Source organism: Condylura cristata, unplaced genomic scaffold, assembly GCF_000260355.1.
Source record: "Condylura cristata isolate star-nosed mole 26May11 unplaced genomic scaffold, ConCri1.0 scaffold00032, whole genome shotgun sequence".
In the NCBI taxonomy this organism is placed as follows: Eukaryota; Metazoa; Chordata; class Mammalia; order Eulipotyphla; family Talpidae; genus Condylura; species Condylura cristata.
Genome location: NW_004567133.1, coordinates 17,557,084 through 17,570,941, shown reverse-complemented (window position 1 = coordinate 17,570,941; position 13,858 = coordinate 17,557,084). Strand labels below are relative to the sequence as shown.

The following is a 13,858-nucleotide window of genomic DNA, read 5'->3' as shown; positions in this document are numbered from 1 at the left end:
GGGCGCCCCGGCTCGGCGGCTGCGGCGCGGGCGGCTCCGAGCCGCAGTGACGCGGCGCAGTCGGTAGATGGCTGTAGACAAGTGCGCTGAGTCTGGGGAGGCCTTGACCGGACCGGAGGCTGCTTTTATCTGAAGTGCATTTAAAGAGATAAAGGGGAAGCCGGGTGGCTGGCTGCACGCACGCATTCTCTTTCCTCTGCGGCTGGAGCTGTACTCTGAGTTCCCCCAGTTCGCAGATGCTGGACTCGGTGCGGACGCGCCGCCTCCAGAAGATCGCCGGCTCGCTGCGGACTCCGCCCGCCCGCGGGGACTCGGCGCCTCCCCCCAGCCCTCCGGCCGCGGGCAGCGCCGCCTGTTATGGTTACGCCGTCGCTGTTATTGCTCGCTCCAGCGGCGGCGTCCGCGGTGCTCGGCGCTCTAGCTGGCTGCCTCAGTGCGCGCGTTCGCTCATTAGGCGGCCGCTGCAAGAATCCGTTGCCTAAACGCCTTGACAGGAAGGAGAGGGAAGGCAAGAGTTAGGAAGGAGAGGGGGGGAGAGCGGGAGCGAGGCCGCGCGAAGCAAGTCACATCACACACAGTGCCGCTGAAGGAATGCCATTCTCGTAAACTCATAAACAAGCACACCAAGCCTTGTGTAAGGAAAGAAGAGGACTTGGCAGGAAAAGGCAAGACTTTCTACCCACTGGTTTCAGTTTGCTTCCAGATACTCTGGGTGAAGTAAGGAGACTCCAGAGAACCCTTTCTTCCTTGATTTCTCTTTCAAGATGATGATGTATTTGTGGGTAGGTAGACTCTCTCTCTCTCTTCTCTGCTTCTCTCTGATTAACAAATGGGCTTGGGGGCGCGTGCAGCCCCCGGGGATGGTGTTTTGTGTAAGGTGATGACTCGCTGGCACGACCATGCTGCGTGTATGCGCTTATTTCCAGTGGGAGTTAGGCGAGACGGGGCTCATTAGCACGGAGCTGCAAATTTATTTCCAGTTGCGAAAAGGAAACAAAAAATGTGTGTGTGTGTGTGTGGGGGGGACATGCACGGCTTTCTCTTCTCTGGAAACACTGCCATGCTGCATTCAGAAAGGGGAAACGCCAGGGTTTGGGGGAGCAGGTGGGGCGGGAGGGGACTCACATCACTTGTGGCTGAGCAGGGTTTCATTGAATTACCAGGAATCAAGTGTTCTCCGTCGAGGTGGCTTTTTTTTTTTTTTTTTTTGGTTTCATTTCCTCGTGTAAGTGACTCCTCGTTTGTCACTGGAGCGATGAGCGCTGTAGACAGGAGTGGTGGGTTCCATTTGCCTGGACCAGGTGTGTTTCTATGTGTGCGTTTTACAAGGGTGGACTCCGGAGAGGTGGATTTCCACGACTTGCCTGCGCTAATAACCAGTCTACAGTTAGGTTCGTTTTTGTTTGGAGATGCACTGAAATGAAAGAGTGGTTGTGGTCATCCGCAGCTTTGAATGACAGCTTTCGCCGTTGAGCCATTTAAAACAGAAACGCGTCACCTGAAAGGCTTAGAAAAAGTCCTGAATCATGTTTCGGGGGACACTTACTTGTCCTGGTTTCGTTTGACCCCTGGAAGATGTATGTGCATTTTCCACCCCATCTCCCGAAGTCCTGGCTCTGTGATCCCAGGCCAGCCGCGGGGACCCCTGGTTTGCCATGGGAGGGAGGTGCCTGCCAGGTGCAACTCGATGGGGCTTTCACATCAGCAGCGTCCTCACTGCTGTTTTCTGTTGTTTCCCAGACTCCGAAAAGTCTCTTTTATTTCTCCTCCCTCCACCATGGCGAGCTCAGAGCCACACACTTGCCCCTGCTCAGGGGAGAAACCTCTTTGTGGTTTCTTTGCTAACCACTGGGTCCCCCGACCTCTGCTGGCACCCCAGCCTTCAGCGCTCCTCGGGGCACTTTGGGGTGAACAGGGTTATTTTCCTTCTCCTTCCTTTCTGCCTTAGTGACTCGAGTTCTGTTTCCACCTGGCTTGTGTTTGCACAGTTCAACGCCATGGGTCCTGCCAGCTGGGGACCCCCAGTTTCTGCCCTTACTTTGTTTTCATTTTCCAGTAAGCCCCCTCCTGAAACTTGGCTATTATTTAGGAGGTGTCTAGAAAGTGCTAGTCACTGGTGAAGCGACACACGCCTGCCAGAGAGAGTTTTACCTGAGCACACTCCATGCTCGTATCATTTATTTGACGGCAACGGTTGAAAAAGAAAAAAATGTTGACTGTTGAGACAGCTGTTGGTTTTTAAGCACTAGAAAATGACACACGTGGGGTGATGGGGCCCTTATTAAGGACACAGAAGGCCGGCGTTTCATGGAGAGGTGTCCAGTTGGGTTTTCATGTGGTGAGTGGACTCTGGTTCATTGGCAACAACTCTGTTCCCTCCGGCTGTGGCGAAAGGGTTTACCGGCCCTACGTTTCTGAGTTACTGAGACACACGGTTGCTCTTAGGGTGATGTGTGCTGGGACAGGCGTACAGCCAGGCACCCCACCCTCAGGCCCCAGACTGTCTCCACCTGCAGGCTCACCTGTGTCCTCCCAGCTCGCCCCGACTTTCCAAAGCCATGTCCCTCCATTCCCATCATCCTTGTGCCAGCCCATGTCTGGCAGGCTCGGTGTCTTTACGAACCGCGTTTATCAAATTGAAAAATGGTGACTACCTGCCTACCCCATGCCCAACTTTTCTGTTTACATCTTTAATTCAGAGGTTTTGTTCTGCGGTCAAGACACGCAGGACTTTAAACTGCAACAGCTGGGCCCCGCTGCTTCAGGGGACAGAATGAGCCAGTCGAACGCCGTGTGGTTCCGGGGGTGTCTGTCCTGCACCTTCTCAATGTGGAGGTTCTGCTAAAGAGGCTCTCAGTGTGGCGGGGCTCTCTGCTGAAGCACCTTTTCAGCTTCAGGAGAAGAGGTCTCAGCTCTGGCCATGTCCCCTGGCCCTTGCTGTGGCAGTGTGGGGAGAAACGAGGAGATGAAAGACACAGCCCCAAGGGCCCCTGTTTGGCTTAGTTCCACCACGTTTCTCAAACATGTGCAGGAAGCTCGTTCTGTGCATGTTTTTTTTGCTAAAGCACATGATTGCAGTGCATGTATTTTTACTGAGATGGAGAACTTAGTGGGGGGCGGTTGGGAGCAGGTGGGGTCAAGTCTTTCTTCATGTCTGTTCTCACTCAGGTGTTTCAGAGCATCCGAGCTGCCTTCTTGGGGTAGAAGGACAGTGGGGCGGTCTGTAGTGGCAGCCAGTGAAGCCCGAGGATGGCGTGAGCCAGCCGATGCACTGACCCCTGGTAGGTGGCAGAACTCCCAGCCCCAGCTAGCATCTGTCCCTTCTTTTCCTCGGTTTCTCCCAGAAACTGAGACAGGGTGGTGGTCTCCGGGGTGCCTTTCTTCCCCGGGGTGAGGATGCCTCGGTGTGCGGGATGAGTTGCGTTCTCTGGCTGCTTGCGAACTTCTGCTCCATTTCCACACGGTCGCCGAAATCAACCTGGAGAAGAGGCTTTTCCTGGGGCTTCTAGAAACAGCAGGAAAGTCACTTCACTGAGACCCTAATCTGCGTGCTGCTCGGCTGTGGGATAAAATCAGGGGCTGCTGGCCAGAACCAACAGGGACACTGGGGTGTGACCCACCCCCTGCATTACACTTTGCTGGGGTGCAGGTGAGCTGCATCTTCGCGGCACTGGGCAGAAGCCACTGGTTTGTCCACCTCTGAGCTGAGACACCACTTGTCTCCTCCTGCACGCCCTGCGCCAGCCAGCTCGGGTTACACGCCTCAGCAGGCTCGCTTTCAACTCTGTACTCTGTCCTTTTCTCTTCGCACCTTCCTCTCTGCAGTAGACAACCATTTCCTTTCCCTGTGCCTCCATCACCTTTGCTCAGCTACCAGCTCGCCCTCTGCTCTGCTGATGTGCGGCTGACAGACTGCCAGTTTCAGGAACGTCCTTGCTGTATGGCGTGGCCTGGGCCTGCCGAGGCTGCAGGGGAGGAGTAACAAGTGGGTGTTCTTGAGTGACGGCCCAGGTGGGGGGCCCGCCCCTAGGCAGGCAGCTGCTTTCTGCACCGCGCTCATCTTGAGGCACACACCAGGCCACACCGCCCTTCCCTGGGGCCCCCAGCCCTTGCCCCCACTGTGCGCTGCCCCTGGCCGAAACCCCACCAGCCGGAATACTGGAATATTCTCCGCTGTTCTTAGTAAGCTCACGGGGAGCAAAACTTACCCGCAGCCTGTCTCACCCCGGGTATTGGGGGGAACTTCTGAACCGTCCTGTTTCTCTCCTTAAGCTTAAAGTGCTGCTGCCCCTGCTTCCAGTTAGGCGCTGGTGGCAGCGGGTCTGAAGCACAGGTTCAGGCTGGCTGCGAGGCTGAGCATCCGTCGTGGCTACAGACTGCAGGTGTGCACATGGGGGCATCATGCCGATTGAACTGAAACTCTTTTAGGGCAGAAGCAGCACCCCTTATCTTATTTTACATTTGCTGTCCCCCTCGGTGTCCAATAAGCATACACAGACCCTACGTCATCAACTGAGTGGGAGGCAAAAAAAAAAAAAAAAACAACATGTTCTGACCTTTCTGGCACCTACAGCCTATGCCAGTTCATTTCTTCTGTTTTTCTCACATACATGCACACACACTGATTTGCTTAATTTCCAAACAAATGTTGATGAGGAGGATGAGAAGCCACAGAGGATTGACTAAGAGGGGCTGCTGTGGGGTTGTGTGTTTCCCGCTCGTGTGTCTGAGCATGTAGAATCCAGAATGCTCTCGCCTGAAGAGCTGTGTCTGTTGTGAAACACCCAAGTTCTGAGACACTAAAATGTCAGAAAATAAAGTCTCCGAGGGAAAGCATTTGAGATGAGATCACCCTGTTTCAGACCTTACTGTTTTGGAGCCTGCTTTTATAACCGAACATTTTGTGCCACTCTGTATTTTCTGCAGAGCAAGTTGGATGCTGGCATAGAGAGCATTGCAGTGCTCAGCGAGGTGTCATTAACCGACTCTGTAATTGTCACTGCGCCCGCAGTGTAAGCTGGCCTGGAACCTCACATGCGTTCATACAGTCAGTCAGCAAGCACTCGGTCAGCTTGTGGATTATTGATTAAGCTTTGGTGAGCCCCCGCTGAATGGCAGTCATTTTGCTAGGCTTGGAGAGAGCGTCGTGGAAGGCACGCTGAGCATTTGGGAGAACGGGGGCTGGTCGCACGTTTGCCCAGGGCTTGTGCCTGCGACAGGTAGCTACTCACTGCCCTTTGCCAAGCCCCGTCCTCAGACCCGCCCCGCCCCACCCTCCCTGGGAGTCCCTTTTCCGCTCCACTCTGTGTGGTCACTTCCTGCCAGGTACCCCTGCCCCCCTGTGTTCTGTGGCTCCTCTGTGTGGCCACTTTGGCCAGAGAGGGCGAGTGGCCACCAGAGGAAACATCTTTGCATCGTCGCTGAGGAGAGAGAGATTTCAGTGCTTTATCCCAAAGCTGAGAATTTCTATGTTTTCGCCAACTGGACTGCTCGATAGCAGAATGCCTCAGGAATACAAAGATGACTCCTTTTTCCCCAGAGAACTCTGATTCAGAAATTTATTTCCATCCACTTGGCAAGTTCTTTGTGCCTCTCCGGTCACCTAAGGCTTAGTTAGCGGCTGAGAAAAGTGGGTTCATCCTGCCTGCTAGGTGGACTACGCTCATCCTCGCTCGTCTCTTTTTGTTCTTGACTGTAATTTACACCAGTCTTCTCTATCAGCAGAGGACAGCTCCAGCCCCAAGCAAGCTTTATCCTCTCAACCTCAGCCACCTTTAATTCTTCCTCCCATCCCAGCCCACCTCCACTTCCGCCTCCAGCAAAGGAAAGGAGACTTGGAGACGATTCGAGACTTTTGGAAAGGGCTCTTTTGCCATCGTCCGTAAGGCAGATGTCGCTGCCCGATCGGCTGTTCTCAGGCAGAAGGGAACGGTTTCCATGAACATCAGCCTTCTGGCTGATGAGAGGGGCCCCGGATGGCCCCACAGGGAGTGAGGGGGGGCTCATTTGTGAGTTACATCTTCTCCCCTCTGGCTTAACCATCCCCGGCCTCCACTCGCTGCAGACTCTCGCTGGCAGAGGGAGTAATACGTTATTTTCCGCTTGAGCACCCAGAAGCCATTGATGTAAATTGATCGCTACTTTTTTTGTACTTTTCTGAAATTCTGTTTACACGCACATTCCTCTTTGTCTGTAAAGTGATTTCTATCATAAAGCCCCATCCATTTTCCTTGCCAATCTAATAACAACACTAAACTCATCGAATCCTTGTGTCTAAAGATTTTGCAAAAATAATGATTTAACTGTATGGGGCAGCGTTGAAGCCAAGGAAACAGAATAAGGAATGGGTGATGCCTTCTGGGGAACTTGCAGAGGCGACGACAGTGTGTATTCCTCCCTGATACAATTTTTAAAGCAAAATCTGAAGTGTGTTCATCAAACGGGTCATGAGGCTATAGGTCGAAGTCTTTAAAAATAGTACTAGGCTGACTCCCTCCCACGCTGCAAGTTCTTTCGTTCCAGAGGATGTAAAAACACCTGACTGACTGGGAAGCAACCGTTCTGTTCTTTATTTTACATTTTGAGTGGTGTTTCATATACCTTTAGAACATTTCACAAACCTTCAGACAACTACTTGATCAAACGATGCAGGTTTGAACGACATAAGCAAATTAGTTTCTGTACAAACCGTGTGTCCCCATTCAGAGAAGAACAAATTGAAAAATTGATATTCAATACCAACAAGATAATTTCGGGAAGCAACGGCGTATTGTTTTGACAACTAAGGAACAAGAAGCTTTCAGGACAAGTAGAGAGAGAATTGCACATCGCACTTGCCATTTATAATCCTCAGACATCTCAGGTGGAAATGCACGAAAACAATTGGGAAGGAGAGGCGGTGCGGGACGAGGGAGATTTGAACACGATGGGGAGAAACTGGACGCTGTTCAGGTGCGGGAGGGGTGGGCGAGGATGCCTCGCTGTCTCTGTGTCTCAGCCCCTGTGCTTTTATCACCAGGAGTCAGACTTTCAGATGTTCACTGTTGGATTGACACCCCAGAGGCCTTCGAGGGGAGACTTCTGTGTTCCTTCGGCAGCTTTTTATTATTGACATGTTGCTCATTTCACTCTAGTGCCTGGCCGGTAGATGAGGTGGTCTGAGTGAGAAGGGGGCTTCTCTGAGGCTGGACAATGGGAAAGAACAGGCGTGTTTGTGCGGAGAGAGAGCACGGCCGTGAGAGCAAGCTCTGCCGACATTTAATTAACTGGCTACGGATAACATTTGTATTAAATGTTCTCTTTGGTAACCCAGAACTTGTGCCCCATCTCCTAATAACTGAAGAATAGGCTTTGCTTTTCCAGTACATCAAAGACAAATGTTCCTCACAAAATCATCTTTTTTGCTAGTAAAAAGTGGCCAACAAATCTGCCGTTTGCAAATCTGTGGCTCGTGGTCTGCGCCACTTGGCTGTCTGCCTGCACGAGCCAAGAGCCAAGACAGTGGCCGGTGGCCATCGGTCCCGGGAGCGACTCAGTCTCTCCCCCGGCGCTCCCTCCCTTGGGTTTGGGTTGTGGGCTGCGGGTTGTGTTCTGATCCTTCCAAAGGGGGACATACCCCAGCCTTGAGGATGCCGGGATTCAGAAGGCCCAGCTATGGGGATGCCAAAGATGGTCGCTGATAAAGACCATGTTTACAGATCCTGGTGCTTCACTAGACAGACAGAAATTAGAGCTTGGACTTACCTATTGTTCAAAGATGACTCTCCCCTGGGTCTGATCCTGGGTCAGGGGAGTGTTGGTGCAGTAGGGCCCCAGCCTCACGGAACTTAAGGCAATGGAGGCCACCCAAATCAGGACAAAGCAAAGCAGCAGCGGCAACGAGGGGCGAAACCAGTAGGTTCAGGGTCGTAGGTGAGAGGCATTTTTAGCTAAGAGCTAAGCTGAGTGCCAGCGGGCAACTGGGCTCACACAGTCCTCCAGAGATAGACTTTGTTTTTTTAAGATTTATTTATTTGTGCATACAGAACTGGGGGACAGACCAGAGGTCAGGGACGGTGAGAGGATTCACCAGAGACAGAGTGAGGAGCAGAACAGGAAGATCCACGAAGTACATTGCTGAGGGGAGCAGCGGGTGGGTCAGGAGAGGTCTGCCAGGCCATGTGGCCAGCTCCCTGGCTGGGGATTGAACTCATGCTGCAGTGGCTTCAGAGAGCTTCATAATGCGGTGCTTTAACCTGTTGTGCCTCTAGGGAGAGCGGTGGATTTTATTTTTTTAAGATTTATTTATTTGTGCATACAGAACTGGGGTACAGCCAGAGGTTAGGACAGTGAGAGGATTCACCAGAGACAGAGTGGGGAGCAGAACAGGTGGATCGACGAAGTACACTGCTGAGGGGAGCAGCGGGCAGTCAGGAGAGGTCTGCCGCGCCCTGGGGGTCAGCTCCCTGGCTGGAAATCCAACTCGCACTGAAGCGGCTGCAGCCAGCTTGCAGTGCTGTGTCCTAACCCGCTGCGCCACCACGTAGGGCCCAAAGGTGGACTTTTCAGGCCAGGCGGGTGCAGGAGTCTCACCGTGTCCTGGGCACCCTGATGAAGTTTCCCAGATCCAGTTTCCTTCAGGCTCTCCCACTGGGCAGGGATTCCCCGCTGGCTCCAGAGTGACAGCAGTGTCCTGCACTCCAGCCTCTCTTGTGTCACACGTGTATGCGGTGGGTTCTGGAAGTGTCCTCAGGCCAAGTCTGGGGCCCGGACGGCGTCATCTGCTTGCCCCAGCCAACCCCTGAGGCTCTGAGCTCAAGCCCGGGAAAACACTCTCCTTTTGGAGTCTGAGCATTGGCTCCACTCAGCAAACCCCCACGACAAACAAATCTGAACTGAGAGTGGGGAGAGGTGGTTTCCCTGGAAATATGAAAGGGTGTTACCAGAGGAGACATGAACGGTGGCTGAGTAAAAACAACAGCGTCTCCACAGACGCACACTGCGGCTATAGCTTGCCCTGAAGTGTGAGACAGGAGCAAGAAGGTTCCCGGGGGCGCGGCCAGGAGGTGACTGGGGTGAGGATCTCGGGTCAGGCTTCCCCAGGAGGGGCTTGGTCAGCTCAGGCCTGAGAGTTAGGGGCTGCGGCAGAGGGAGGATGCCTGGCTGTTGGGGAGGAGGCAGCGAGCTCCAGGAAGCTCCAGCGGGCCAGGCTGGTGAAGCTCAGAGTGCCAGGAGCTGCACAGAGGGGGGTGCCAGGAAGCTGGGGCTGCCTTTGCCTGATGTCAGCATCCCCAGGGGCCATGCAGCAGCCTAGAGTTCAAGCAAGGGGGCCCCATGGAGAGTGGGGGTGACGGTGCGGGGGGGGGGCAGCGAGGTCTTCCTGTTTCACCTATTTTGATAGAGATGAGTGAAGAGTTGAGTGTCCTTTTCCTCCCAGCGTTGAAGCTCTTCTCCACTTGCTGCAAATGAGGAAGGCCTCCCAACTTGACGTTGCTCCCCCAAGCATGCACAGACTGTGTCCAGCTCTGATGCGCATTCTCAGAGCCATGACTCGGTCCCCGCAAGGGGCCTCTGCACATCAGCCGGCTCCCTGGCATGCATCTAAGGTGAAAATCTGGTGGGCGGCGGGGGATGGGCTAAGGGCTAAACTGAAGAAAGGGAGATGGGAAAGACTGAAGCTCCCAGGCCTCCTGCAGCACAGGGGGAAAGGGCTGGGGGACCCGGGAGGAGCCCCAGAGCTGTGCGCAGTGGCCTGCTGAGGGCCTGCCCGCTCTCCCTGTGCACAGTCAGAAATACAAAACGGCTTAATAATAGTGAGTGTGGTCAGGAATTTCAAGTCCCTTCAAGGGCATTTGACTTAAATGAGCCCAGTGATGGAGTATTCAAGTAAAGAGGGTGTTGTTAATGTGCTAAATTAAAAGGCTAATCAAAGAGGCCAGAGCTACAAATGAGAACAGGAACACAATTAGTTAATGGGGATTGAGAGGAATACCAAAGGGTCCCCCCCCCACACACACACACAGGAGAGTTTTCCATGTTCCCCAAAAGCTCTTGGTAGTTGGAACCAAGAAAGGGGCTAAGCACTCTCCCCCCACCCGCCCCTGCTGAGGCCAGAGCCAGCCCAGGGCAGGACAGACACGCTCCTTGCTAACACATTCCCCAAGGGAACACAGGGGAACAAAATGGTCACGACTGGGGACTTCGCAGTGAGGCAGGGCTGGGTTCAGAGCCAGACCCTCCCCTCACCAGCTCTAACCCCTAGTTTCTCCCCATGGTGGGGGTGATGGCATCTTCTGGAGTTCGGGATCACCACAGCGCCCCTTTCAACGGCACCGGCACCGGCGAGATTCTCCGCAAGACAGAGCCTCAGTTATATTCAAAGAGTCAGTTTATTAGAAAGAGACAGGGGAGGAGAAGGCACTTGCATAGGCACAAGCAGTGGGCAGGGAGAGCTGCCTCTCCGTGGGGGCAGCATTTGGTTCTATCCTCTTCTTCAGGTAGAGTGGCCCATCCTTGCTAGCAGTTACTTGCTGATTTGAATATCTATGTAGAACCAGGGAGGACAGAGGTTTCCTAAAGAGCTTCCTCTCCACCTTCTTGTCTTTTACCAGTTGGGTCTGAGCTTCAGGCACAGCCCCCAACAGTCTGTTATCTGCTGGGACCTCCTGCAGACATGCAGGCATCCTGGGCATCCTGGCATCCTGGCATCCTGGACATCAGGCTTTGACGCCTGAGAATCTTGATTCTATGGCTGTCTCAGTTGCGTCACTAGCCCCTCCTCCTGGCCCCTCTTGTGTGACTCAATCCTGTGATGCCTCCCCTGCATTCCTTCCTCCATCAGGGTGATGCAGTGGGGGGCTCCGTGTGGCGGACCCTGACCTGGACTGGGCAGACAAGTGGCAGCAGACTAACAGCCAGCAGAGGTGGCATGGGCTGGTCCTGTTGGTCATGAACAAAAGGTCCAGGTATGGCTTGTTGAGCCTTTGCCTGGTCCCTCCTCAGAAGGTGATAGTGGAGGCTCAGTGACCTGTGCACGCGCTACAGAGTGCCCCAGTTTGAACTGGCCTGACTGTGGGTCCTCGCCAGGCACTGAAGGGGACCTGGAAGGTTCAACTGCAGGTGCACAGACACATACACACACACACACACACAGGTTAATAATGGGTTTATTTACAAGAGAAAGGGAAATGAATAAGTCAGGGAATGAGAGAGACAAGTTGATTCATGTGTCCTACCAATTCTGCTGACCTGGAACCCCTACAGCGAGCCGAGAGCCAGCAAAAAGTCAAGAGACAAGCTGCAAGTCACCAGGCCAAGAGACCCCGCGGACCTGACGTGTCTGGTTTTATATCCTGTCTGGCTGCTTAACTCCGCCCTCAGGTCCCAGCATGCTCCCTTTAGTGATGCTGGGCCTTGTCGTTGCAGTGTCTGGAGTGGGGGTGGTGTCCCCAAACCCTGTAGAGTTCATTCAGGACAGCCTTTCCCATTCACACAAGGGCTTAGCAGCAGCCCTGGCCGAGTGGGCTCAGTAAAGTCACCGTCACGACACGCGCCTCCTTCAGGCTTGTATGTGACGTGTGTGGCGGGTGCACAGCCCCGGGCCAACCCCTCCCACTGGCCGCTGTTGAAATGGTTTCAAATGGAGTGTGGAGCCAGCAGGCCCTGGGCGCAACTCCTTCATACAAGGTTGTCGTGGGGGGCCTCAGGCATTGTGGGATCCCCTCTTTGAACTGGGGCTCAGGCCTGGGAAGCTAGAGGGGACGACCGTTCCCAGTGCCCTATGCCAGGGCCAAGTGACCGTACCTGGCGCCCAGTCTGCTGCTTTGGCACGGAAATGCTCTCTTGTCCCCAAGGTGCCAAAAGGCGCCGAGTGGAGGCAAAAAGCTCCAGAGGAGGATGACGGGAAAAGGAAATAGATGAAAGCAGTTCTTTAAGGAAGGCGTGAATTACTACTGAGTCCTCGTATGTGCTCTGAAAACTGGGTGGAGGAAAATGCCTGTGGACAGTATTCTCCTTTTAAAAGTAATTATGGTTGATTTCTTTATAAAAATTAATGTCTGAATCCGATGTAAATGGAAATGTGAATACAATCATTAATCCCCCAACTTCTCAGTTACTACAGCTAATCTTGGCTACATTTGTCCCTCGTTTAAAATATCAAAGGATCTGAAGTTTCTTGAACATCTTTTACCTCTAAAATGGCAATCATGTTGGAAATAGATTTTTATAAATATTATTTTAGAAATATCTGCTGATCTTATTACAGTTTTCAAAAGTGTTTTTAAGCACATGTCATTCTTTTTATTTTTAAATAAGCTGCAAATTTTAAGGCATTGCAGTTACTTATTTTTTGAAGATTGATTGATTTATGCCTACAGAACTGGGGTCCAGGCCAGGGGTGGTGAGAGGCTTCACCAGAGACAGAGCGGGGAGCAGAACCCACTGACTGACAGAAACACACTGCTGAGGGGAGCAGGGAGACGCGCCGGCCACGTGGATCAGCTCTGGGGCGGGGATCGAACACGCACGGAGGCGGCCACAGCTTGGCTTAACTTAGCCATGAAGCGCTCCAACCTGCTGCGCCGCCAGGGAGGCCTCACTTGTCATTGTTTAGCATCTGGATGTGCCACAATTCACACAGCCATCTACTTTTTCTTGCACATTAGTGGGTTGTTTTGTTTGTTTGTCTTTAATATAGCCAGTGATAAATATTAATGAAATGAAAGATGGCTAGGGTAACTTAGAACTTTAACCATGCAAAGTGGTCAGACCATCCAGAGCATGGCAATGGACAGAGAAATTCGCATTTATCCTCCCCAATGGCCAAAACATACACAAGAAATCAAACATTTCGTCAAATTGGGAGTTCCTAAAAGGAGAAAATACTGATGCCTGGCTCGAAAACACTCATTTTAATCCATCTTGGCATAGACTTTAAGTTGTTCAGGTGGTGAGTCTGCAAGTAGAAAGTATGTATTTTTAAAGAGATGCTCCTATTTGAGGGCCTGAAAAAGGATTATTTCCCAAGAGAATAACCAGAGACACAGGAAAACAGATTCTGTGCAAGAGTATCTGATGGTGACTTATTTAAATGCCCTCCATATTTTCTCAATTTCATGTGGGAAAGATAAACACCAAGGAAGTCAGGACATGGTAATTTTAGGGAATCAATGCTGCCTTCAGCTGCATGCCCACTGAGAGGTCAGAGCTGTCTTGGATGATCTGGGCTACGAATCTGGTTTTATGCCACCTGTGACTGGCCTGTGATTGGCCTGGAGAAATGTCTGATGTTTCCTGACAGGCAGACAGGATTTTCTTCACTGAGTCAGGAAAAAAATTAATGCTCATCGACTGCAAGAAACTTCTCGTTACATTCCAGAATATCGATCATCGTTATCATGGAATATAGCAGCATGTTGGTGGTGAGAACAAAGAAAGAGCCCGAATTTAGATGGGGGTTCTCCCTGGCGGCTTAGGGGTTGTGTCTCAGCACTATCACCCCTAAGGCCTGAGTTGGCTCCCGAGCCAATGAGTGACTCACAGGGTGCAGCAGACCCCTCCTGTCTCCCCCTTCTCCCCTCAGCAGTGTGTTTCAGCCGATCTGCCTGTTCTGCTCCCCACTCTGTCTCTGGGGAGTCCTCTCACCCCCCACAAATCTGACCTACACCCCAGTAAATTTGCTCTTAAAAAAAAGAATTTAGAAAAAAGTGGAGGCTCACAGAGAGAAACAGTGCACCAAGTTCACACCATTACACACTTGGGCAGAGGGGACGCCAGGGACGTGCTAAGAAGTGACACTTCCTGAAACGCTCAACTGACAATGCTGAAGACTAAGATAAAAGTGTGTTGCGAGGGCCCTCCCTGGTGGCGCAGCGGGTTA

General features: G+C 52.5%; 1 protein-coding gene across 8 annotated transcripts in view; it reads left to right on the top strand.

The window, feature by feature from the left end:
* Window positions 1-13,858, top strand: part of RBFOX1 (RNA binding protein, fox-1 homolog (C. elegans) 1) — a 1,380,973-nt gene that overhangs the window by 877,606 nt on the left and 489,509 nt on the right. Inside the window, exon 1 of one of the 8 annotated variants that reach the window (XM_012731790.1) lies at window positions 50-782. The exons of the other annotated variants lie outside the window; for them this stretch is intronic. Within the exon in view, the coding sequence (XP_012587244.1) occupies window positions 765-782 (18 nt within the window). The 5' untranslated portion in view covers window positions 50-764. Of the gene's footprint in view, window positions 1-49; window positions 783-13,858 lie in introns of those variants that run through there. 8 annotated transcript variants of the gene reach the window in all.